Here is a 27,226-nt window from a genome sequence, read left to right on the forward strand (position 1 = left end):
AGCCGAGCGGCGAACGGTCTCTCGCCGTCCGTCGGCGCAGCGAGAAACGCCCGACGTCAAAAGCAAAGCTCAGAGGCAATCATGAGCTTTCGAATGCAAAACAGCAGCTTTCGCCTAGCAGCACTCGGCACTTTTACATTTAAATGTAAACTCGCTGAGTGCGCGCCGCAGAGCCGCCCTCGCCATATCCTCCCCCATCTAGCAACGGACCCCCCTTCTCCCACCCCTCTGCATACCACGCGCCCCTATATATCCGCGTAACGCTTCCATCCACCTCCTTCCACCGGGCCCTTCCTCTCTTTCGAGGACGTAGGCGATATGGCGGAGGCGCCTGGATTTAATATTTTACACCTCAAATGTTGGACGCGCTCGCGCCCGCGAGCCAGAAATGCAAAACAGCTCGTCGAGTATCCCTAGAGCTGCCCCTTCGCCGCCGTCCATAACGATTCCCTCCCCCCTATTCGGGTTGGATTGGATTTAAAACGCGCTAATTTGTCGAGCACGACACGGCCCACGCTTCGCGCGCCCTCCTAGCTCGCCTGTCTTCGACCGTCCGTGTGACGACCGACCGTCTGTATTCCTTCTGCAGAGCCTCCAACTTGCGTACCGCGTCGCCTCCTATGCCGCGAGGGTAGCTCTGTGTGTGGGCACGGTGGGCCACATCTAAATTTAAAATCTGCTTTGCATAATGCCCGACCTCGTCGTTGCTCGTCGACCCCGGGACCGCCTAATTGCGGCCTCGTTCGAGCCCCGTGTCCCTTCGACACCTACGGCAGCCATTCTCGAAAAACCGGCTCCTTCCGCCCACCAACCCTCACTCGCTTCCGCCACTTTGAATCGACCGACCAGATAACCAGACATCGTTCCCCTCGTCCCGTCCCTAACCATCGATCTCTACCGTTTCTACCGAGATCAATCTCTTCGGACACCATTTCGCGTCTGCGGGCATCGAGTGTCCTTTTAGTACTCGCCACTCGGTTCTTAGCTCGTTTTTATAATTACGTAAACGTTACGAAAGCCTCTCGGTTTTTATTTCCTCGCGTATCGCGCGTTTCGCATTGTTGACTGCATTGTAGATCGATAAGTAGAATCACGGGGGAGCCACGTTCTATCGGGGCCATATCTTTCGGTCAATTGCCGAGAATTAGCAATTACCAATTACGCGGCCCGGTAACGAGGTAGCGCTCGATTTCTCCGTGCCAACCGGGCAGCACACGTGCAAGAACGTGGAAACCTCGTTGGGAACAACGCCGGAAGTTGATCGAAAGAAACTCGCTTACGCGAGTTCTTTCTCCCAAAGGATAATGGCCGGAGTAATCTAGCTTAACACGGCGATACAGTACGAAATGAAATATCGTATGTCGGACGGTAATAGCTGGCTATGCCTAGAAGAAATTCACACTTCTCTGTTAAGCTCCTGCATAGGCAAGAAGCTTGTTATAAATCAGGGCTTGCAAATGAAATTTATATACGACACGAAGGTTAACGAACGCGCGTACACGGCCACCGCGTTTCGTACACGTGCGTACAAATTTCCATCCCCCGTCCACTAATACAGTCATCGTCTCGCATTGTCCCGGAAACTTTGTCACGGTGGTCACAGGGTGGATCGCGTTCTATCGTGTTTAATGTAGTATTAAACGCAGCTATTGTGCCCCGTCGTCCATCGTGTTCGCAAATTTACTTCCTCGCTTCCCGCTGTCCATCCGTCTCTCCTTAGAAAGGAAAAAAGCACGAGCACGTGCCGTCCCCTCTGCATCGACCTACAAAAATTCCAAAGTAACGCGATTTATCCCGTCTACGTCCGTCCCTCGACTAGGAAGGGTCATCGGTTCGCGTTTCGGACTCCCACCAGCCAGGGAAGAGGAATCGAAAAGTTGCACGTACACGCAGGAACAGGGGTAGGTATCCTCCCATTCATATGCTAAGACGTTTGGCCAATATTCGCGAAGGAGGACTTCTTGGCAAGGATACTTTTCAGTGAGGATACGCGTGATCTCTTCTCTTTTCCAATTTTTTCCCTCTCCATCTTCTCCGCACTGCTCGGAATTTACAAATCTGACGCGCATCTGAATATGTATCTAAGTACTCGTGTACGAGTGTAACCAAAGACGTTCGAATGCCAGCTCGCCTCCCGACATTTTTTTCTAGGTACGAATACATAAAGAGGCGGGGTACTAGATCGCGGAAAGGATCGAGGGATAAACGGATAGAGCGCGTTCGGAAGAGTACATGCCTCTTACTGGCAGTTTCCTGCGATAACCCCAGCATTATACTCGTGGTCCCCCCCCCGCCCCGAATAACAGGGGAAGAGAATTCACAATGGGCCACAATGACTGAGCTAACATTACGAATTAGGCTCGGTTACGCGTTTATTGCCGATTCCGGTCCAGGACAGCGGCGTCGCGGCGGATTTCCCAAACCGTACCGGCGAGCGAACGAGCTGGAAGGCACACGCTCGCGAAAGGACGCCACTGCGGAGATGCGAAGTATTAGCATTGGTTAGCTTTATGGGGCGTTCAGTTCCGCCGTTCTATCATCGTCTCTTTCGCTCCTGCGAACGCCTCGCCGTTACCCTCTCGCTTCCCCGCACTCGTTCGGGAGAGAACGAACGCGGACAGATCAATAAAATCTGTCTGTCTGGAAAAGTAATGCCAAATCGACTGTCCGTTTTTGGCGGCGAACAAATAAATGTCACAAAAGGAGCGGAACGGCTGCGCGCACCGACTTTCCTGTCGAGCCAGACGCTTTAATGTTCGATTCTCTGTTATACCGTTCGAGAACGCGATCGAGCCGATTTTAACGAACCGAACGGCGAAACAGTGCCATAAACGGTGGCTAAAGGTTTCGCGTTACAAATGATCTTCGCAGGATATTAGCCGGGAAGGGTGCGCGTATTCGTGGGAGATCGAACTATCCGACCGCTGACGTTGGTGGGAAAATTTATTTTTTCACGGTTATATGACTGGCAAGATTGGGGTGCGCGACAAGGGAACAGAAATTGGGACGCAATAATTATTAATCAATTTCGTATTAATTGTTTTCTGGGCGTCGGGCTTAAGTGGGATGTTGTGTTCTGGCTCCTGGCAAGCTCTGCCCCGTAACCAGCCAAACTGTCATACAAGAAGATTAATTACGTCGCACCACCTTTTATGCGCGCCATACGTGTGGCTACCCTTCTCCTTAGTCCTTGGATACTTGTAAAAGTGTTCCAAGTCGTGCGAAGATATCCAACAGAAATGGTAAACAACGCGTCATACCGCGAAAACATATTTTCGTAGAAAATAGTATCTAAAAGTCACAACACCCATCGTTGTTTGCATCAGTTCGAGAGTCTCTATTTATTCTAGACAATCAATAATCCATTAGGCTTCGTGAAACGTAAAAACGTAACGGCCGCTATGATACGATTTCGATCGGCTTGGTCTCGGAATCGAAACTTTTACATTTCTCTGAGTAAGCGTGTCGCTCAGACGGTGTCTATCCTTCGCGGAGCTCTTTTTCGTGATTGCGCCCAGGCTGGTCGAAAAAAAAAGGGGTACGCGAAAATAAAAGAGACCCGAGGGAATAAGATTTCGTCGGTACTCCCGTCCCCGAGCCACGAAAGAGCCAAGTTAGTTTTATTTTACAATCCATCGGCTTTCGCGACACGGAGGGGTGAGTTTCGCCGTCGAACGGTGCGCTACTGCGTAGTCGACAGATGAGAAAGAGAGAAAGAGAGAGGGAGAGACGTTGGATGGTGGTTGGAATCCTTCTGAATGGTTGAACGAGCGTCGAAGAGGGTGCACGAGCTGCGAGGAGGCGGGACGGCTGTCAACTAGTGTTTTAAAAGTTTGCGACAGCCTACAAATTGGCTCGCTCAGTTCTTTTTAAAAGCACCACCAACCAACCACGTCGCGTACCCCACCGTCTGTCTGTCCTTCATGTTCGCAGCCGTATCGTTGAACGGAGTGCTTACGGAAGTTTTTTACTAGCGTCAATTTGTACGTCGAGAACAAATTTCGTTATCGATAAGCTACGATAGCTTGACGACGATTTTTAATTCAACCTACTTAACTAACACCTTTCTAAAAAAGGCGGAAAAAAAGAAAAAAATATACGAGTTTCGTGAAAATTCGCATGGTAAGAGGAGTATTCTAGGATAGCTGGCGCGTTACTTTGCAGACGGACGCAAATGATCGTCCGAGTAACGCTGTGAAACGCCCGAAATAAATCGAGGGAAAGGCGCTTTTTCTATCGGCCATTGTGCGCTCGATCATTATTCTCGGGAGTTTCGCGAAAAGTTTCGACCATTTTCGGACAAATCGGCCCCCATCTAGGAGACGCCGGTCTCCGTATAGGGAATATGCTTGCGCGCGATTCAAATCCCGAAAGTTTAAAAGTATTTCGACGTAAAACGTGGCCGTTTCTCATATTTTCTATGCAGGCACGCTTCGCCGTGGTCGCATTTGATACACTCTATTAGTCGCATCCCCGGACTGATTTATCGAGTTACCCCGCATTATTATACATTTGCCCCGTTACGGGACCGAGATTCATCGTATTCTGGTAGTTTGCCTGCTCTCTGCACATTCCATTAGTCGCGAGTGATCAATGGTTATTATGCGGACTTAAGATTCGAATCTTTTCCAGAAATGGGAATGCTTTGAGCGTAGAATAACAAAATGTAACATTCTTGTACGAGTATTTCGCGAAACAGTCGTCGATTTTGACTAATGCTTTAAAGCGGGGAAGAAAAAAAATAAGAGAGGAGGTCAATGCTATAAATAAACGCGCTAATGTTAAGGATACTCGAATGATCTCACGCGTAACACGATTTATCCAGACAATTAGTTAGGATCCACTCTTTGATCCCTGGCCGTCTTCTCACCGCGAGAAACGAACGAAAATAGATACTAACGTGCAACACATACGAGATCGCAAGTTTTTGCCTTTGGCTTCTTTTTTTTTTTTTGCATAACGCTGTGCTATTTGGGTAGAATCGTTGGCGGTCTCGGCGATTGGAACATCGAAAAATTCTGGGAAATGAACGACGGTGATTTCAGCCCGTTACCATTGTCCGGTTGTGTCACTGATGTGGCTTCCGTCATCGGGGAATCTGTACAATTCTCTAGCTCGTTCGCCCATTCCTTCCGGGCGGCTCGCACGATCGCCCATAAGTACGCGCAGAACACTAAATCGGCAGAACGTAAACTTTATTGATTCATCCGATTTCCGCGTTCGTATTCTAAACGAGGTGCAATTGAATCGCGCGCGGTATCCAAGACCGCGTACAACTGGGAAATTGTAATGTACTTACGTAGATAGACACTGGACACTGGAATGTACCACACTGATTGATCGTAAACATCGTATTGTAGTCCGTGCGTCAGATGAATAGACAGCGCCACAGACTGATCTATTATGCTAATCATTTGCAAATACATCCAAGGCACGGCGCACTTAGGTTTCCTCTGTGAACGTACGCGGAAGTTAGCAAGATCGTTAGCGAGTTTAAGCAAGGTTGCTACGTGCCGAAAATACGCTGTTCAAATAAAGAAGTCGACGAATCGATTCGATCTCGGTACAGGACAATAGTTCTCTTGTCTGTACTCTCTTGCCCCGTTTCGTGGCGCTTTTCGAATTTACGGGATTGACCGGCTAGGTTATATACTCACGGAAATTGATCCTAAGGCGAGATACGCGCTGGCCAGTAGAAACGATATTGTGTATATGAGGAGAAACACCGCGCCTGTTTGAGCTAGGAATTTGGTTTTTTTTTTCTAAATTAATACTATATCGGAACATTCCGTCGTGGAAGATATATGCGTTCGTCGAGGAACCCACCTTTCCTTTCTAGTTGCGAGTTTCTTACAATATGCATCCAATTTAAACCGACCAGGCCCCAGCTTTCAACGAAATCAAAGAAATCGTTGTCCGTTACTCTTGAGAAATAGCTGCTCATTAACACGTTTATCATCAGTATCGAGAGCGACTAGAACACAACACCAGGGAAATAGATTGCACGTGGAAAACGTTAACGTTCGTCATCAGCCGCGAACCAGTTCGAATGATAATTCAACAATATTTTATCTCGCACGAGAGAATGCGCGTAAACCGGTTCAACGTTGAAACAAGATTGTACGGATCGCTCACCATGGTGTAGGTACTGATAATCCTTGTGGCCAGAGACAGTCCTATACAGCACATCTTGTTCATGGCGAATTGTTAGCGTCTTGATACGATGAACTACGAATACGAAATGCTCGAAGGAGTCGGATCACGGTTTTCGTTACTGCGTCAAACGGTACTAAACCGGTGCTCCGTAAAAAAATGTAAACACACATATACCCGCAAGTAAACACTCGGCTTAAATATCCGACCAGTGAAGATCAATTTATAGTACTGGCTCGATTGATCCGCGATTTTCTAATAAATCTGCGCTCAGACCCAGACACGATCTACCGATGATTCAACTAATCGATCATAATCAAATTTGCAACGAGGAGAAGGTGTAACATCTTACGCTTAATTATCCGTACGTAATAGAACGACGATTCTAGTAACTAGTACTATCTTGACGAGAGCGTATAACAACGTGTCAATGGTAATATACGCTTTTTCGTAAATACCCTTCATGCGATTTTTAGTTGCTGATTTAATCATGAATCGAACGGAGACGGGCATGAATCAACGATAGCCTCGAAGCCAGCTGGCGCGTCACGATTCGCGCATGCCCGGTAGTGACTGATCTAGTCGAGGACAAATGTGCGTTTGACATGTGCTTCTAGGTTAGACTTTGCACGCTTCGATATTGTGTTTGTCTCTTACTGACTTTGAACTGTGTGCAGTGTTTTTGTCCGAAAGTAAAAACTACTGGATCGATAGTCCGAAATGACAGTGCAAGACATGGATATTTGCCTGAATATTTCTGCAGAACCTGCTGCTAAAAAGGTGAGTGAGAGGTTAACCAACAGTCCCAAACGAATATTTCAATCGTATTGTCCCCTTTAAATAGGCAACAGGAAAAGAAGCTGATTCTATCCTCAGTTTAATGAGAGAGAACAAATCTAAGGTAGCGAAAAGTAAAGATTCGAGTAACACAAAGTCAAAAATCGATTCCGTTAAGAAAACCAGTCCCGTTAAAAAGAGAATTAAACAAAAGTCTTTAGGCACAATAGTCGCACAAAAGTTAAAAGCGAATAGCACAGTCAGTCAAGGTCGGTCTTCTGTTGTACAAAAAAAAACTATCAAGCAAGCAAATATTAAGCGCAAAGAACCGTGGCAAGAAATACCTAGTAATAAAGAATCTACAAAAGTAAATGAAAGCGATAACAAAACAGATAAATCTTTATTAAATAGAACCGATGAAAGTTTCAACGAACCTATTATATCATTTACTAAAGTTACCAAAGAAAATTTTGGCAAAACATTATTAGCGAAAAAGAGAAATACTGTAGATAAGAAGAAAACACTCTCGAGTATATTTTCAAAACAAATAAAGTCAGCAAATAAAAATGTTAGCCTCTTAGATTCATTAAAAAATGTAAGGCAAGATGAAGACGTTCCAGAAAAGGAAAGTCAACAAGAATTTGAAAAAGAATCGAAAAAACCTTCCGATGTATCGGACAAGATAAATATTGGGAGGAAGAAGAAGAAAAAGCAAATAGAAAAATCAAAAGATAGTAGTGAAAATATTGTAGAAGATAAAAAGAATACGCACTTCTCTCATAAATCTGTTGGAAAAATATCTTCTTTATTCAGTCATAATCCACAAGTACCAAACATTGGACAAAGATTAGTGAAACCAATAAACGAACCAGTATTTACTTTTACTAATCAATTGGGAGTAACTTTTAGCGATCTTAATGTTCATCCTTTCATGGTTGGTATCGTCAAATAGTATCGTATAACACTTTTCAGTAACGATATTAATTATGAAATATTTTATCAGATATCTAACTTAGAACAAAACATGCATATAAATAAAATGACTATAGTTCAACAGAAAGCGATTCCCCAGATACTATCTGGGAAAGATGTTCTAATTAGATCTCAAACTGGTTCCGGAAAAACACTAGCATATGCTTTGCCTATAGTTGAATGTTTGCATAAGATTAGACCGAAGTTAAGTAGGAGTAGTGGCTTGAAAGCTCTTGTAGTTGTACCGACAAGAGAATTGGCACTACAGACATACGAATGTTTTTTGAAATTAATAAAAGTAAGTGTTACATACACATGTTGACAATGGGAATACATTTGAATTAATTTTCATACGTTTTTAGCCATTTACGTGGATTGTGCCAGGATATCTGGCAGGGGGTGAAAAAAGAAAAGCGGAAAAGGCTAGATTACGAAAGGGGTGTAATATTTTAGTTGGTACACCGGGTAGATTATTGGATCATATAAAACGAACGGCAGCTCTCAAATTGGGCGATATCAAATACTTTGTTTTAGACGAGGCGGATAGAATGTTTGATATGGGATACGAAAAAGATATATCTGGGTACGTTTTCCTAGTGAATGGTACAAAAAGAAACCGTTTTTAAATAAAGAAAAAAAATTGTATACATACAATTTCAGGATAGTAAGTGCATTGAAAGTATCAACTCCGAGTGAAAATACGAGTTACGATGCAATGAAAATGTTACGACAAAATATGAAAAAAGTCTTTACCGATGCGGATCTCGAGCAATTAGAAAACAGTGGCAATTTAAATGAATCGCAGAACAAGCCAGACGACTCGACTACTGAATTAAACAGTGCAGTTTCAGAAGACGACGTGGCAAAAGATAATGCTATAAAAAAACAAGTGTATCATTCCAGCAGCGATAATGATTCTGACGACGGCGAACCTTATGTAAAGACAAAGAAATTAGGTAAACGGAAAATTCGCTCAGATTCCATTGAAGAGAAACAATGCGATGCATCGAGAAGTACTACGCAACAAGTAGAAAATAATGACGATGACGCGAACGAGTCGAGGAAGCAAACAATTTTACTTTCCGCAACATTGACACAGGCGGTCGAAAAATTAGCAGGTCTCGCTATGGATCATCCGATTTTCGTTGATGCAGCCAAAGAAAACTTAGAAACGATCGGCGGTGACGCCAGCGAGCTTAACGAGGATTTAGTGGTCCCGCAAAGTATAGTCCAGAGCTACATTGTCACGCCACCCAAATTGAGGATGGTTACCTTAAGTGCTTACATCGCGGGAAAGTGCCAGGTATTAACCGTTTCGGCGAGCCTTTAATTTCTTTTTATGCGCTGAAATACTTCACACTTTCACGAATGTTACTCGCCCCGTTAATAGAGCCATGGCCAGCATAAAATATTGATATTTATGGCTACCCAAGATATGGTCGATTATCACACGGAGATCTTATCAGCCGTGCTAACTAAGCCCGTCAACGAAGACGACGACGACTCTGATCCTTTGGTCGACGTGGAATTCTTCAAGTTGCACGGTAGCATGACTCAAAGGGATCGGACCGAGGTTTTCAAAACCTTCAGACAGGCGAAGAGCGGAGTTCTACTCTGTACGGTATGTACCCTACGCGCGATACCTAAATCCGAAATATTTTCAACTATCACACGCGTACGACAAAAGAGAGACTGTTCCGTGGGTGTAAGAATTATTATAAAACGGTAGCATAAAGAGAAGAGAGGCAAAGTAAGAGCAGAAGAAAAGCTAGGAATACCCGACGGCATTCGCCGAGCAGTAAATTACCCCGTGGCTTATTCTTTCAGGGCGGAATTTAATATCTCTGGACCCACGCTGCGTCCGGAGGTTAAAAATTATGCGCGCACATGAGGCTTTCGTAACGAGTATAATTATGATTGTTTACCCGTTACGTGCCGGTCTCGTCTTTAATTGTTTTCTACTTTTAAATGCCTGCATTAATGATACTTCTCGTAACAGAGAAATTACACCCGGAAAGCCGTCAGTTTAGTATTAATGACCCATACTAATTTCTAATTTTTGAATGCACGGCCGATCGTTGGAGAAGAGCTACGCGAATTTCGTATGCATTATAATTGTTTGCTAATTAAAATCGAATTACGCAAATCACATAAATCGCGTAGCGATATATGGGACTGACTTCCTCTTGTATCACGATAATGAAATTGCTTAATCTTTGCAATTATCAGCGAGTATGATCGGTTCTGACGTCTGGTAAATGTTGAAAGCGCAATAATTATAATTAGACTTAATATCATTTATTTTATAATTCTATTGCTTTGTTAATTAACGTAACTTTAAAGCGTCATTTTTATGAAGTAGAACGCAAAAAGAGTGTTTCGAATTACGAAATTCATGATCCGCGACGCGACAGCACTGTTACACATTACCCATCGCCACGAAGATTACTTCCTTTTAATCAAGCTACTTTACCTATTCCTTAAAAACCGTTTAATCGCCAATCCGTTCGAGGAACAAGGAAATTAATGAATATTTATGGAGATCCTTTTCAGTTAGGATTCCGTTAGGTTTCGTTAGGATTCCGTCGCTTCGCAGCAAAGATGTAGAAACGTTGATCCCGAGAGAGAGTGAGAGAGAAAGAGAGCATAAACAACGATGGCAGCCGCCCACATTTTACAGCGTCACTTGAACGGAGATTCTATGGCAGCGTTATTAATTTCCACGTTGAAAACTCACGAGAGCCCCCGCGGATGGAATGTTCCGCGGCTCTCAGCGGTGGTGAATCCGGATCCACGAGGTGATCTATGGTCCGAGTGAGATGTTTTGAGCGGACGATCCGTTCTCGATTCTCCCGGTCCGTGATCGCGGCCTCTCTCCTTAAACGATCGTTTGTCTTAATCGCTGCCATCGATCGCTCCGCGTCCCTGTTTTCGTTACGTTATATCGCACCGGTGGCAACCGCGGTGCTTGTTTCATCCAAACTCGCGTAGGCGTACCCCGGCCAATTTCATTTTATCGAACTATCTCGACGGATCCAATTCTAATCGGGCTTGTTTATACCCGTCGATCAATTACCACGATCTTAAAGTATCCTCGAGCAGACGAGACATCATCTTGGACATGATTTATTTGTAGAACGTTCACCGTGGAAAGAAAGCTGGCAGCATATTTTAAGCATCGGGAACAAAAAGCGAACGAGCGAGCAAAAAGGGGATAAAGTCGCGTCTATAAAACACCGTTCGACCGGTCGATATTTTATTTCGATAGGGCAAACCTCTTTCTCGTTTTCCTTCACCCCGGCGCCTGGGCCGGCGCGTCTTTGGCTCTGGCGTCGAATTAATTCGATAAAAAGATGTAAAAGGGATGGAAGACAGACACATCCGTATCGTGCCGCGAAAGAATTTTCGGGGCCACGACGCCCCCCACTGGTGGTCCGGGATTAGTCTCCAGGGTCGTCAAGCAGAAACTCGATGTGCCCCGTTCGGTAAATCATTGGTTAACCGAACGCAAGGAAATCAGGGCCGTGCTCAAACGTTCGCCGTTGGGGTCCCACAGCGGGCGCTCCGCTGCCAGCCGCGCGCATTCACCTTCGTACAAAACGAGAAATCGACGCGGTTTGTAAGACATTTGTACCAGCGCAGATCGCGCACTCTTCAAGCCTTGCTCTTGCCTCTTGGATAACCGTGGAACAAGATGTTCGAATCATCAGGCACACCACATCGGAGGACATTTCCCTTATCCTGCACTTTTCTTAACCCTTCGAGGAACTCGATTTTAAGATTAACCTCTCGTATGTACGAATACTTGGAAACAGCAATCGAGGTAACAAAACTGCTGCAAGTATCACGAGGGACTTCTGTGAAACAAGAATCGAACGATCGAGCTCTCAAAGGGTTGAGCGTGTTTTTACTTCTGAAGATCGATGACGCGTTTGGTTTTTACTACCTAGGATGTTGCAGCTCGGGGACTGGATCTGCCAAAAGTGGACTGCGTGATTCAGTACACAGGGCCAACTTCTGCCAGGGATTACGTTCATCGAATCGGAAGAACCGCGAGAGCTGGTTCTTCCGGTTCGGCGACAATCTTTTTAACGCCGCCGGAAATCGAATTCGTGCGAATGCTCGAGTCCAGACGTATCAGAATCAGGCAAGAGAACATGGACGATGTTCTGGACAAATTATTGGGTCCCCTGTCGAAACACTCTTCCGTCCACAGCGCTGCGATTGCGCTCCAAAATGAGTTCGAGACCGTGGTGATCGAAGACGCGAAGCTTCGTGAGAAAGCGTGCAAAGGTAAGCTTATTATAGACCGATAGATCCGCGCTACTCGCGAGTAGAACCGTGATAAGGAGTGGAATCGATATTCTGCCGTTTTACGGTTAACGCGATCCCGATCTGTAGCACGACGAACCACAAAGTAGTCGTGAAGTTTAGCGAAGGATGAGGGAGCACGCACTTCGATTCAGTCAGATCGGAACGAAAGCGAGCTAACTTCAGGGTAGACTAAGCCAATTCCAACGGGGGCACCCCACTCGCATATAAAGTATAATAAAACCCCTACACGGATACGTTACAGAGCGTTCGCTCAGTCTCGGTTTTCGTTTGCCTAGCGGATATTTACATATTCTCTCGATGAGGAAGGATGATCTTGTTTACCGTGCCACGGTTCCTCTATTAGGGTCGTTAGGCCGAGGAATTTATTTGCCGCAATAATAAATCCATTAGAGAACGATGATTCGAGTTTCACTCTGGGGTGGCCTAATATTCACCCTTATGCTCGGGTGTTACGATCTCTGTCTGCTGTAAAGGATAGTTCCCCGGGCCAGAGAGAGACACAGTCGATAGTCAGCGGCGTTCATTGCTCGGGGGTGATCGATTCCAAAACGAAAAATAAAAGCCATAAATCTTTCTAAGAGGTTTTTGAGTTTCGTAGTTGTATCACGTCAAGCGTAGCTTTACACGAAGGTTAGCCACGGTTTTTGAGCGCTTAGCCGCCTCCAGATTTGAGTGACGGTACACAGTTAACCACTTGACCGTTCCTCTACGTGCTCCGAGTGATTGATGGATTAATTGTTCGCGACGATTCGACGTTGCACTTTCCACGGGGTCGCGATATTACGAGGAGTAAAGAAAAAATGACCGCAGAAACAACGGCTGGAATCGATTTGTGCTTTGTATCGGTTTCAAAAGAGATCTCAATTTATAAACGGAAATAGTGGAATGAATGGATGTCTGAAGAAAAATACCAAACGCATGATAGCCAGGTCCTTTACTACCCTTCGAATTTAATTCGTGGCCAAAGTAGGGCCAGGACAGGGTGCGAGGAAGTGGAAATCTCGCTAATTCGTAACATTATCACCCCAATAGAGCCGAACAGCCCTCAATAGCGAATACAACTCCATGGAACAACCCCCTGGTCTTGGACCCCTACCACTAACCAAAGAGATTCATCCACTCCATCTCGTATATACGTGTCGTCCTTTATACCAGTTCCTACATAGCTATACCCTTTTCACGATAACTTCGGTAAACATTTTCAATGGATTACGATCTTCGCCACAGGCGATAAAAGTCCATAATCTTATGCGCATATTTGCATCCCCTCAAATATGCATTCACGAAACAGAAATCAAGTCTCGTATTTATATTTGCGAAATAAGGATCAATTTTAACGACATTTCCCATCCAGCTGATCGTATTCTTATATTTTTTATACGTCTATTGTACTAAAATCAAACGGATAAAGTTGGATCGAATGCACCGTAGACCGCTCGTACGCCTTTCGCATGGGGGTGGCCGACACAATCCAACCACTGAATGTGGCTTCCGCCAAAACCACTTACGCTTTGCGGCGAGAGACTCTTAACAATGCGATACAGGATACAAATACAATAAGACGCAGTTACATCACTTAGGAACAATGCCACCCCACACAGACCGCCCTCTCTCGCCCCTCCCTGCCCACGTTTCTCTGCCTTCTCAGCTAGATACCACCCCCGCGGGTGATTTATGTGCTAAATGGAGAAAAACATTTCTCCCTTTCCAACGTCGACACCGTGCCACGGAGAGAAAGATCTTTGCAAGTTTCTTATGTGCGGAAGCGACGAGCCGGGATAGAAGACAGACGGAAATCAAGCCGGAAAACGTCAAGACATAAGGTCTGCCGCGTGAATTATCGATATTATAGACGGTTAAGTTAACACAATGGAGAAATCTGTCGGGACGCGCTCTCGATCGTCCATTTTCATTTACGCGGACGGACGCGTGTAATCGACGTTGGAAAAGATTCCCAGAGACTCTTCAACGTCGATAATTGTAGCTTTCAAGTCGGGCAGAGTCGGGCGAAGGGGAGACGCTCGAGCAGCTCGATCCGTCAAAAGAGCAGACCGAGGAAGCACTTCACGGTAGATTTTTCGCACGGAGTGACAGTAACACTGGCACATGTCAAGTTCTCTCAGGATCGGTGAACCCCCGAGTTTCTCACCCGGCTGCGGAACCTAGAGAAGTTAAGAGGGGATAAGGGGGTGACTATTAGCCACAGCACTTGACTCGACCCCCGTTAATGCCTCTTAATAGCTCACCGCGGGCCGCGCACCCTATAGAATCGCGTACCTCGAACCCCGTGGAACTTAATGGAAGCGCGATTAATAAGGGCGCGCTACGCGCAGCCAATGATTACATTCGGTGCACGTGGCCTCATTTACACGTGGGCGGGACCCGTGCATTTCCTTTCTATGGATCCTCTCAACGGCTCTACAGGATTTTCTTCGCACCGTTTCTCGGACATTGTTAGAGTATGTCCAGCTGGATGATTTAACCGCGGTAAAATGTACGGTGCGGTGATCTCGAGTAATCGGATGTCGATACTTTTCAGCGTACACCTCCTGGATACGTTTCTACTCTAGCTACCCCCGCGACATGCGGGAAATCTTCAACCGCAGGACCGCCCATTTGGGTCACTATGCCAAAAGCTTCGCGCTGAGGGAAACTCCTCAACGTATCGGTGGAATTGGGACGAAGATCCATCGCAAGGACAGCACGAGGCAAGAGCACAAGAACAAGCTGACGAACGAAAGGTAAAGTGATCCCCCAATGGTTTTGCGTAATTTTTCTCCTCGATCGCGTGGTCGAATAAGAGGACGTTTAGAGACAAACCGCTATCCGATGGCCACTTGGCGAACGTTCGAGGTAGACGACAATCGGTGAGACGAGCGAACTGGCAGTATTAATGACGGATTCATGCGTGGCTTAGCGTGTTAACTGCGGTGCACCCTGGTCCCTCTCCTCTCTTCCTTCCCCGTCCAACGACGATAACTAACAAACGCAACCACGTGTGTTAACAGATAGTACACGCAAACGTAGCGAGAGGACAGCTCGTGGTTCCTAGAGAGGTTAGATACGTCAAAACTGTCGCTTTGTGTCATTCGTCATGTACGACGAACGGGCGGACATGGTGTACGGTGGCTGGCAGCCATAAGCCATACGGCTCTCGTCGTGCTCATCCTCGTTATTCGCCATCCCTCTCTCTTGTTTCCCTTCGTTTCTCTCTATCTGACGTCGGCCGGGTCTCGTTCTCTCTAACCGCGTCTCCGTCTATCTCTCCGGGTATGCATTTCACATGGCATTCGGCTGGCTTCTGCCCTTCTCCAGGCTTCTCCCGTTCTCTCTCCGACGCCCGTCTCTCCGTTTCTCGCTCTGTCTCTCCATTGTTCATAATTATACAATACGGCTATTAAACAGACTGATGCGACCGCTACTTCCGGCCCTGGGCCACGGCATTTACGGAAACCGCGGGACGAGCACGAGTCTCCCTTCACTCTCCGCCTCTCTCGCTCTTCTGCGGTATCTATCTTTCTCTCCCTCTCTTCCTCTTGCAATGTCACTCTGATTTTCTGTTCATCGCCCGTTATCTTTTTGCGCTCACGTATTTATGTTTCCCCTGTTGCGACCCTCTCATCTCGTCGAGATCTCTATTTTTTCCGGTGCGCACCGCGTTCGCTTGGTCGACCATAACGTAGGAAGCCGGTCTTTGTTTTCTATCAGACGTTAACACTGTGTGCGTCCGTGTCGTTAAATTAGTTTTTCGCTGCACGAAGCTTTCGCCATTCTTTTCCCCACCCCCGGAAAATCTTGCGCTATACGTGCCGCGCATACATAATTTTTCTCTAGATCGGTGGCGTCTTTTCTCTTTGCCACGTCGATTTACATTCTTAAATGTCCACCGAGTTGCGCAAACTTCGCGCGAATATAGACTTTATGGATCTGGTATCTATAAATTAATCGCGACGCGCGTTCAACCAATGTGTGTTTTCACCTATTCCAGGTGAAACTCCAGATACTCCAACAAGCATCGCCGTCCATTGAAACGCGTATCGGCGTTGCATTCCTGACACGCACCGCGCTTCATTTTTCGACTCCGACATTAACCATTAACTCGTTTAATGCGATTTGAATGGGCGTGCTTTCGATGCACAGAACTGGTAACCAACGGGTGCCCTCCACCCGTAGAGAGAGAACAAGTCTGTTTTAATGGGTGAAAGGCGGGCACGTAAGCCTACGGTCCAATGGATCGAGAGACCCATGGTATACGCCTCTGTGGGTGCGATTACGCCTGTCCCTGTGTGCGCCTCCGTATATATTTTCCGGTCCGCGCGCGGGTGTACGTGTCACCGCGTGTGTCCGCGCGCTCGTGAACACGTCCAAGCGCTATCCGTCCGGCGATGGATCGCTTGGATTTCTGGATTCCGTTGGACTTCGCATCAGCTCGTATCCTCTTAAAGGATACCAGACCATAGAGAAAGGATCCGCCGTGGTTACCAAAGCCTCCAGACTTTTACAGACAAATCGTCGGATCGGATGTTTTCGTGGAAAAGAGTTATTTCGTTCTTGTCTTTTTTCACCCCCCCCCCCCCCCCCCCCTCAACCCTTTTTTCCCCCTTATTGTTTGATTGCTCTCTGTCGTGCGGAGCGTTGGCTGCCGTCAGAGATTAGGCGCATAAAACGGATCGACCGGGAAAAACGTAGTGACGAACGTGAAATTCGGCACGGCAGTTGGCCGAAATTCTCCTGTCCAGCGACGCAGTCGGACCGTGGGGCGTATTCCCGGTTTTTGATGCGAGTCCCCGGCGTTTTTTGCCGATTTTCGATTACCTCGCTCTGTCCTCGCCACATGTCGTTTACGTCGAATTACCGAAAATTGCGGGTTAGCCCTAATGCGACGATTAAGAAGCGTCTCTGCGTTTTCAGGCCCGACGGGGAGCCAGCAAAGAAACAGAAGCGTCAAGGTGACGAGCCGAGGATGGGGCTGTTGAAGAGAGTCAGGATGCTTAACACCTCCGAGTACGACAGCGGCCTCGAGCCGGCGAAGAAGCCAAAGAAAGCCTGAGCTTTGCGTTAACACTTCGACTACTAGTAAACGAGAATGCGATTTCCGTTACCTCGATTTCCACCCCATCCGCACCACTATCCGTTTCCTCTCTCGCACGTGTAAATACTCCCGACACTTTTAAGCGTACGGTTAACCGGAAAATCAGGTTACTCGACAAATTTCGCCGATTCATTCAAGCTGCCGCTTACTCGTTCGTAGTACGCGGCGCATTCTATTGTATCATACGTGAAACGTTTATGTGATTTCGAAATATGAGACATTTGAATATTTCCAAGATATACATACACACATTTCCGAGTCGCGGAAAGCGCGCGCGTTACAACCCCGGTGCGTCGCAGCCGCCATCATCCCCAGTGTCGGTGCAATCGAATAATTCGAACGAGATTCCACGGTCGCTGCAGTTGATATCGGCGGCTCGCGATGCATACTAAGCAGCGGTGTGCGCTAAATTGCGCTACGGCGAGCGTGCACGGATGCGGGGTTTTTTGGTCGTAAATATGCGAGAGGACGAGGCGTAAGTATGTCGGTACGCGGACGAGCGATGAATTGGAGGGGAGACAGAAGCGAGGAGAGGAGGAACAAGGGCGGAGGGATATGATTAATACGGCAGCATTATTTTCAGATTTTTTGCAGCCTGATCCGCGAGCGCAAATTGCTTGCAAATAAAGGCGGCGTCGACTATCGCCGCTGGTAGGACAGCGTGGAAGCACGATGGCAGGGCGACGGAGGGAGGATGGTGGGCAACGATGAAGAAGGGAAGGGGTTGGGAGGCCGAGAGCTCAGCCGGGCTTAATTTAATTTAATTATGCCTTCTTTCTTGGCGCGCGAGAGCGCGCGCGCGCGCTACCAACGCGCCGGAAGATAGATGGCGAGCCCGGAATCGCCTGAATTACCTCTCGCCTGCCGACATCGCGCGGAATTACGATTTTCTCTGATAGATTTCAACTTTCCATTAATCGGCCAACATCTTCGATTAATCGTCGACCCGGCGACGTCGACGAGCTTTTCCAGTCGAACGTTCGATCCGAGCTGGGCTTTCTTCGATTTTCATCGATCGATCAGGGCCCCACCGTCCACGCGTATTCGATTCTCCGTCGTGGCTGGGAAGCGTGTCCACGAGTAACGAGTGTTTTTTGCGGCCACCGCGGTATTAACCGATCGCGCAAAGTTCATCCGTCGATTTAACCGTGACGGCGAACAATCACCGAGCGTGCACAATCCGATTGAACGTGACCGCATATTTTCGTGAACCAGACAGATGGTCACGGTCCGGTCTCTCCTTCGAAACACTCGGGCAGGTTAATTTGCCTTAACAATTACCCGCGTGCCGGACAAACTGTTTTTCACCGTCCGAAGAACAGTAAGCGCCGCATGACACGGTGAAATTTAATTAAACGTAATGTCCCTCGGTCTCGTCCCGATGCATTTTCGAAACCCACCCAAGTGGCAATCTGTGAAGCGGGCACATTAGACGAGACGAGGCAAAGAGTGCGATATTTATTCGTAATGTGCATCGCAATTCGTCGTGGCTTAGCATCAGTCATAGTCATTGCGAGCGTGCACACGCTCATAATGAACCGTACGATTAGGATATCCCGTTCGTTCGTCGAATGGGTTTCGTGGACGAAGAAGTAATCGTAGATTGCTTCGAACGAATAAAAAGGAACGCCGAAGAAAGGGTGTAATTCTCATTACCGGAGGATATGCGCAGCTTGAGTCCGATTAATATGACAGAAAAGGGCGGCTGGAACGGGCGACGAAGAAAAACGGTCGACTGCGCGGGGACCAACCGCGTATCCACCCTCGTCTCTCGTTTTTACCTCGAAAAAACGCCCGTCCGCGACTAATGCGACGCCGAAAAAACGTAAGCAGATATAAAAGGAACCGATTATTCCGGCCGATTACCGATTTCCGGCCAGTTAACGATTTTTTCGATTCGTTCGCGCCCGGACCCACCTCGCGTTCGTTATTATTGCCGGTCGTTACGTTTGGTATTTCGCGCGTTGGCTGCTCGCCCATCGATCCATCGTGCGACTACGCAAAGATCGCGATGGAAGGTAGGACGCGGTGCGTGCAACCTGTGAATTTCAGTCAAGAGCCTTGTTAGACAGAGTTTTGCGCCACTTTCGAATCGTTGCAGGTGTTTCGCCGAGGGTACCGTACGTCTCGCTCGCGTGTATCGACCGTGTAGCAAGATTCACCGACGAAAAGCCCGTTTCACGATTTCACGCTCGGAATTAAGGATAATATATCGCGGAAATAATCGCCGTTGCTCACGAGCACGGGTTCGCCGATCTCGCGGACGTGTACTACATTTTTTTTTTTTTCGCAACAAGTGTAACAGATCGCTATCGCCGAGCATCGAGAGTTTATCGTCGCTTCTCATCGACGCGGTCGAAAGTGAGGAGAAAAAAAAAAAACGAAGCTGTCGGTCGCCGGCCAAGTTTCCGAACGAACGATGTTAGCAATTCGACCGGTACGAAAGTGTATTATTATTGCTCTAATTATTCCGATAAAGGCGCAATTAAGTTTCACGAAAGTGTACGTGTAACGCGATTTATGTCAGCGGCACGGTGCATTCTCTCGTCTCGACGCGGCACAATGAGGAGAGAACTCTTCCATCTGCTTGACGGGAAGGCGGGAGGGAACAGTTTCAGCAAGACCGACAAGTGAAATCTGTTCGAAAATGCGTCAGAATCAAGGCGATTAGCATTTTACAGGCCGCGCATATCCCGTGGAAACGTTTTATTGGCCTGTCGTGTGAAGGAGCCATAGCCTCGAACGGGCGGCAACAACAATAGCTGCATGTCGCCTGTAATCGCTACTCTCTCGCCTTTTTCGTTATTTTCTCATCCCTACGATAGCAGCTACACACCGTGGACATGTACAGGGTGATTCGTGGGATCATTTATCGACTACTCTATTCTAGCAGATTAAACTTAATAGTAATTTCCTTATAATGCAATGCTGCTCTAAGTACAGAATGCACCTGCGTTGTCGCAGTTGCGGGTAACGTTCTGTTTGGGTCGTTTCAAACAGAAAGAAGGTGACAACTCGCTCCAGTTTCGTGAATCGGCCTGTACGCAGTCTATATTTTAATCCCGTCGTTAAACCTTGCCACGATTCGGTAACTCGACGTTCACCGCGTGTGTTACGCAGGTACGTCTCTATTCGACGTTTTAGCATACAACCGTCGTTGCTAAACCTTTCGTGAAAAACGATTTCTTTAAACCATGAGATACGTATACGATATGAATAAGATATGGAAGACGGATATAATAATATGTTTGAATGCGGTATCGCATTTCACGGTCCGCGAGCTATAGGAATGGTTTGGTGGTTGTTGGATGCGCGTTTTTAATAAAAGTAGCACGGGGATAAAAGTACGGGAATCGTGTAGGTGAAAAAATGGCGAAAAAATGTATTACGACGTTGCGTCGTGTGTACCGTTTCGAGCATCGTTATGTTCAATTCATGGTAGATTTGCCGGTCGATAGGATTTCTCGTGCATTACCGCATTAGTGCACTCCATCGCGATAAGTAACAAGCTGTAAACTGCTTTCCCCGATGTGATGCAGGACTGCGCGATTTTGTTGCCTCGGTACAAACGATAATAGCGCCCCGTATACACACAGCCGGTTACTTAACGTTCATTATAATTAACACGCTCGATGCTTTAACTTTCCCAGGAGGAAAGCGAGAATAATGCGCGTTTGTAATTGCCGACGCGTACGCGTTTAATTTTATCATTTCCTCGAGGCACTAATGACCAAGGAATTTATAAAATTTAACGTGCCCTTGTAAGCAATCTTAATCGATCCCGACTCCTTTAACCCTTGCCACGTACCGCGGATTCCGTTAGCTTTTAATTAAAATAATTACACCATCGAGCACGTAAAGCGATGCGTCATATTTGCCACGGACTTGCCGAAGGGAACGGCGCCGCGATTCTTCACCCGCCGGTGGCTACTTACTTTGTAAACGTTCGGACGAGGAAAGAAAAAAAGGAATAGAGCCAAGTCCCGATTGGCAATTTAATAGGAAAAACAGCGGCGTAGCCAATTAGAAATATTTGGTCCGGAAGCGAGTCACGCAAGCGTAGTTTAATGAACGATCGCGCGGAGCGGAAACGTGGGTGCCCCGACCCCGGTGAAAGCAACGCAATCCCATTTCACGAATTCCGGGTGTCTTTGAAGAGACGATCCGTGCCGCGATTATTCGCGCGCCGCGTTCCACAACAATTAACCGATGGCAATTAAGACATCTAAATTAATTCGTTATAAACAAGCCACGATATTCCGCGGCGAACGAGGAGCCACGTAATTGCCCGGATTCTCACAGGCTGCGCAGAAGAGAGAGAATCCCTCGTCGCACCACCACCACCGCCTACACCTACGCTCGACGATGTGTTATACATAATGCATGTGCATGTACACCAGCAATTTACCAACACCGTTCACCGTCGCCCGGTAATAGCAACAATTACTTTATTTTACCATCTTCCCGGTTCTCGAAGGAGCGCGCGGTCTCGCGCAGGCCAATTTCATTTCCTCCCATTTTAAATATCCGCCTTCGTAGGGAACCCGCGGCGGACGCGACTTTCTTTTTCCCGCCGTAACCCCCTCTCCCCCCGAGGTACTCTTTAGCCGGGAATTAAATAGGCTTCTCGCCCATTTAACACTTCTTCCACTTCCACCGCGGAACAATGCGCTGATTAGACGCGATCTTCGGTATTTACCGTCTGACACACGGTAGGCTCCGCGTAACGATGGCCTTAATTTCGCGATCAAGATCTCGGAAAATTATAAGTTACCGTTTCCGGGAGCAGCTTCCCGTTGCCGTCTAATGCACCGAATTGAAATTGTAATTCAGTCGTACGTACGCTTATTTGCGGGTTCCGCGTAAGCACTTGGAAGCACCGTGCGCGCGCCCCATCCTTTTCGTTCGCCTTTATCGACTCCCTTTTTGCTCGCGATTACGATCGGTAATTGTATGGATCAATTAAGAGAAGAGAATAAAACCGCCCTGAAGGGAACGCGACCGCAGGAAAGCTAACAAAGATAATGATACCGAGCAGGGAATAACACCGGTCAGAAATCAACCTGCCGTTTCGTCGTCGCGAGTTATACACGGTCCGAGCGGTTTTATGTAATAATTTCATTATTGCACGAATCTCGACGGCTTCCTGATGCGGCGATGTTACATTGCGCGGTAATTGTCGTTTTTCACGTCCGTTTCCTCGTTTCGAATTGTTCTAGTTACGGCCCGAATAATAATAATAATAGCGCGCGACATACGCTTGGAAAACTAGGCGCTCGATGATACGCGCGTTGAATGGCGTTTCTCGCGCATCAAAGCGACAACGATCCTCGTCGTTCGCGATCATATTCGTTTCTATGTTTTTCGTATTTTTTTTTCCTACAGTCGTTCAATGTTTCACACGGTTCGCGAACGCCAACGAAATCGTTAGAAACTCGTACTGTCGCGAACCGTATGTTTTGCGAAATTTTACGTAACAATTTCGTCGCCGCGCGCGCGTCTTCCGCCAGTTTCCTGACGCGATAACGCCCCGCAACGCGCGCTAATTGCCGTTTTTCACGTCCGTTTCCTCGTTTGTAACCGTCCTACCTATCCGCCGAGCGACATTTTAGCGTTAACGAGTACCAAGTTTAACGACACTCCTGGAACTTAATTGGCTACCGGCGGATTTATCATACCGGCTGGCTACGCGCGCTCCTTTTGTTTCACGGACGCATCAATGTTGCGCTTAACTTTGCAATCCCTTCGCGGCAGTGATTAATGTCTTGGGAACGACCCGCGGTGATGAACAATGACAAATCACGCTCCCATGGAGCCGGCTGGTAATTTAAGAATTTCACTTCGAATCGCGAAAAAACTACTCCCGTCCTATTCTTCGGAATCGAAAATAAACGAACGAGGGATAACTACGATCGATAGGAGGTCGCGGGTTCGCGGGAGAGCCCTGATACCCTCGCAAATTGGAAGGGGCACCGATCGACAGTGTGACGTTTAACGAATCGATAATGGCGTTGGTCGACGCCTCGCGGTAAAAACGGTAGTTTGAAAAGAGAGCGAAAAAAAGGAAACGACGACAACGGGGGCTGGCTGTCTACGTGTGCGCGCGTGTGCGTGTGTATGGAAGGATGCTCGAAAATTATTCCGATATGAAACTCATCGCGCGGCGTATCGCGTCAAAGGAGCCAATTTAAAACAGCCCTTTCCAAGATTATCAGCGCGTCGTTGCGGTGGGATTAATATATAAAAAAGATGAGTACGGCGAAGGTTGGGAAGGGTGAGCCGATGAGAGACCGAGAGAAAGAGGGAGAGAGAACGAGGGGGGAGTGGGCCGTTGTAGAAGTGCGCGGGATTGGTAAACTTCCCGGTAATTTGTTCGTCAGTCGCTTTGAACCTCTTTTAAACAACTACTATGTTCCCGTCCACGGTTTTCCTCCTTTATCTTTTTTTTTCTCCTCGCTACCTTCCCCTACCTTGCCGTCAACGTTGCTCGTTTGAGAAAGGAAATCATTGCGGGCTACGACGAACGGAGGAAAGAAAGGTGGCGGGTGAAAGGGGGCAGGGAAACGGTGGAGGAAAAACTTCGTGATTAAAGGTGCTTCGGCTTGTTAAATTATTCCGTAAGAAAGTGCCCGCTCGGGATGGCATTAAAGATATTCTATCGTGAGAAATTTCGGCCGGTATTTCCCTCGCAATTATCGACCAGTCTAATGAATTTGCTCCTTTCTTTCTACTTTATTATCCCGCGGTGCGTTTATTATGAATTTGAAACGCGTTGAAAATAGCCGGGAGCGGGTTGCGGCGATCGGTGTTTCTGTTCTTAAAATAATTACAGGGGGAAGGTTGATTTCGAGAATGAGAAAATTACAGTAAGAGATCGTCCGCTCGAATTTTTAATTGCTTCACTTTTATACATCCTGGGTCTCGATACAAATTAGCAGCACGCGAGCCAGTTCCGAGTAACGAATGCATATCTTCGGCTGGCTCGGTAAAACGTTAATTCGGGGCATCGACATCGCGAAAGCAAATGGGCGAACGCAGATAAACAGATTACAAGATACTCGCCGACTACAGCGCCTTTGGGGCGGGTTTTGCGTTTCTGCGTTCGTAATGCGTTTAAATGGGAACCACGCCGCGCGCTCGATAAGTTTTACATTTTAATTATTAAAACAGACAAATAACAGGAATGGGCCTGTATCTGAAATCTCGTTCGAACGTTTTTTTGCCAATTAAAGATGCATCACCATCTCCTCTCGGTTTTCAACGGACATCGTCCAATATACGTAAGGTAGACGGACATTGCAAGGGTATTATAAAACATCGTTATAACTTACCGCGTAATCGTGGCTGCGGGTCTCGGCGTGCGTAAAATGGCGTTGAATTTTCCGCTTCCTACGTTTGTCGTTAGTAGGTATTTTTCTTCTGCCACAGTCCTTACGTGACTTCCCTTTGCTCCGGCTCGAACGAGACACGCGAACGCCACACATGTCGACAGATGGGCAATTGAACGTCATGTAGCGTCATTGGCAATTCTATCGAACGAAAGGTTTCCTCTCTCCCGTTGTTGCAATCCATCTTCACTTCTAAGCACTAAGCGACAGCTCTAACGAACGACGTCTCTGATAGGCTATTTAAAACGGTTTCGAATATTCCGCACTGTCAACCGAGCAAGCGTTTCGTCCCGGCGACATAACTTCCGCTAGCCTCGAAGTCGACACGACGACCGTACACACGGACGTACACGCGTACGCGGTTCGTTGTACCTTCGGGGCAGGAGAGCAACAAAAAAGTGAAACGATCACGATTGGACACACCTGTAACTGCATGGCCATTATGCGATGCAGTCGTGTCGATTTCGAAATTCGATCGCCACCGATCACCTAAGGTTTCCCGACCGTTACGCGCGTTGTCACCGGCTCTGCCAGATTGCATTCGGATTTGCATGCGATCGACACGAGTTGTAAGACTGCCGCGTTACGATCCCGCTGACACACACACTCCCGCTTCCGTATTACATCGCGTCGAACAATCCGACGCGTTAATTACAGAGGCACAGACGAGATGTACGAGAATCTCAAGTGGATACTCTGTCACGCGAAAACGTTTGATTAATTAATCGGCCACCGGTACGTGCATGGCACCGCGGATTGAACTTTGGCGAAAAAAAACCACCGGGTTCTATTACGCGAATCAAAAACACTGGCTACCAATCATAGCGTACCGTTGATATTTATCGTAATTGGATATCGTAAATCACTTTAATTAAAAAAAAAAAGAATAACACTCGCGATGAATCGATGTAGATACTCGAAAAAAAAAAGATTATACGCGGAATTGTTCGTATGTAGCTATATACATACATTAGTCTTTCATACACTGATTAGGCTTTCTTTTACACGGTACTTCCGCTTTCACTGCGCCGGAAGTGTTTCCATAATTAATTCGTAGGAAAGATTCGTATCTGGATTAAACGAGCGGTAAAGCAATAGAGATTTCTTTCTCGATTTCAACGTACGAGCCGTTTCAACGTTAATTCGAACGCAGAAAAGACGCGGAACCGGTAAACACGGGTTAACGATAGATCGTGATCGCGTATCGAAGAATTCGACCGGACCATCGATGGTAACGTCGAAAGCCGCGAGACTGCGCTGCTCGATAATAATTGGCAGATGAACGGTTCGCGTACCGCTCGGTAGGGTGTGTGTGCGACATACAGAAAACGATGTTAGACGTTTGATTAATAGCGTCAGCGCTCATTGGTCACGCTACTAATAAAGGAGCGTTCACACGTATTAAAAGTTCGCGCCTCTGCGTCCACGCTGGTGTGCTCCGGTGAGTCGTCGGTCGTTGTAGTCGAGAGTAGCGCGATATAACGAGGGAATGGCGTGCCTTGCTTATAATTGAAGCGAGCACCTACAATCCAATCGTTCTTAATCATTCGAATTCATCTCGCCTGCGAGTTCCGTTCTCCATTATCGCCCGCTGCCTTGCCAACCCGCGAAAGTTATCCGGCCCTCCATGTTCCTTTCCTGCCAATAACAAGTATGGACGACATGTTTGAACGGTTACCGCTGAATCCACAATGATGACTCCATATACGGTATATATAACCTTATATGCGTTTAATTGTTCTTCGTTTTTCTCGTCGTTTTCCTATGCTGAAAATACATTTTTAAATGTAAGCGCTAATTAATTGGCGCCAGGAGCCGTGGTATAGGCTAGTGTAACGCGTTCGAGAAAAGTGGCTGCGCTCGTAAATTAATTCGGCCGTCTACTTCGTAGGAAAGGGGCCAAAGAGGTCCGCGAAGAGCGAAAATGGCGGAGATTACGCGAAATTATGCAAATGCCGGGCATTGTAAAGGGGGTCTGTTTTTCGTTTTATTGGGTCGAGCCAGTGGTATCCTCGGTCGTATAACCGAAACAAAAGCTTACCTAACGCAGAAACAAAGGGTGTAGGGACGAGTAGAAATCTCTTGAGGGCACACATGCAACGAATTTAACTGCTTCCCCAGACATTACTCTTGCCGGGTTTCTTTTATTCCCGCCTATTCTCTAACTGCTCTCTCCTATCGGTCTTCGTATCCTTTTCTCGTGCTTTACTGTTTGCGCAGGAAAAATTTCTCAACTTAGCCTTTGCTCACAAAAGGCGTCAGTTTCCAAAGTCACAATTTTCTCGACATTTTTTATTTCATACCTAACGCGCATTAAAGGGCACTGTTTATTCGCAATAGATCTTCCTCTGACACTTTATAAATCGATTACAGGGTCGAAGAACGGTCTCCTTCGAGGGGTATTCATTATGTTCCTGAAAGTCTGGAGTCTTCGTAACAGCTTTTAAAAGGTGACAAAATCCCTTTAGAACGCGTCTCGCGAGGGTGGACTAAGTTACAATTAATTAAT

The 27,226-nt window shown here is 47.0% G+C and overlaps 3 protein-coding genes across 6 annotated transcripts in view; 1 reads left to right on the forward strand and 2 right to left on the reverse strand.

The window, feature by feature from the left end:
* The window catches only part of Ints10 (integrator complex subunit 10), a 38,862-nt gene extending 13,986 nt beyond the window's left edge, over positions 1-24,876 (reverse strand). The window contains exon 1 of the mRNA XM_076899303.1: positions 24,661-24,876. Coding sequence (XP_076755418.1) covers positions 24,661-24,840 — 180 coding nt within the window. The 5' untranslated portion in view covers positions 24,841-24,876. The remainder of the gene's footprint in view (positions 1-24,660) is intronic.
* On the reverse strand, positions 4,076-8,685 carry LOC143426131 (uncharacterized). 3 transcript variants are annotated; one of them, XM_076899331.1, is made up of 6 exons: positions 6,331-6,349; positions 6,136-6,228; positions 5,827-5,974; positions 5,658-5,740; positions 5,300-5,453; positions 4,076-5,173 (listed from the first exon to the last, which is right to left on the reverse strand). In XM_076899331.1, the coding sequence occupies exons 2-6, from the start codon at positions 6,196-6,198 to the stop codon at positions 4,968-4,970; spliced, it is 654 nt and encodes a 217-aa protein (XP_076755446.1). In that variant the 5' UTR covers positions 6,199-6,228; positions 6,331-6,349; the 3' UTR covers positions 4,076-4,967. The 3 variants fall into 3 exon arrangements, with proteins under 3 accessions (XP_076755446.1, XP_076755445.1, XP_076755444.1); XM_076899330.1 differs by lacking the exon at positions 6,331-6,349 and adding an exon at positions 8,555-8,685 and having other exon boundaries at positions 4,083-5,173; XM_076899329.1 differs by lacking the exon at positions 6,331-6,349 and adding an exon at positions 8,555-8,685 and having other exon boundaries at positions 4,083-5,173; positions 6,136-6,274.
* On the forward strand, positions 6,674-17,496 carry LOC143426113 (uncharacterized). Of its 2 annotated transcripts, XM_076899300.1 has the most exons (9): positions 6,725-6,933; positions 6,998-7,864; positions 7,934-8,200; positions 8,265-8,485; positions 8,563-9,205; positions 9,293-9,523; positions 11,853-12,195; positions 14,777-14,978; positions 17,149-17,496. In XM_076899300.1, exons 1-9 carry the CDS (start codon positions 6,874-6,876, stop codon positions 17,285-17,287), a joined length of 2,973 nt encoding a protein of 990 aa, XP_076755415.1. In that variant the 5' UTR covers positions 6,725-6,873; the 3' UTR covers positions 17,288-17,496. The 2 variants fall into 2 exon arrangements, 1 of the variants encoding a protein (XP_076755415.1); XR_013102115.1 differs by lacking the exon at positions 11,853-12,195 and having other exon boundaries at positions 6,674-6,933; positions 17,149-17,286.
* Positions 24,877-27,226: the final 2,350 nt, after the last annotated feature.

This window comes from Xylocopa sonorina, chromosome 8 (assembly GCF_050948175.1).
Source record: "Xylocopa sonorina isolate GNS202 chromosome 8, iyXylSono1_principal, whole genome shotgun sequence".
In the NCBI taxonomy this organism is placed as follows: Eukaryota; Metazoa; Arthropoda; class Insecta; order Hymenoptera; family Apidae; genus Xylocopa; species Xylocopa sonorina.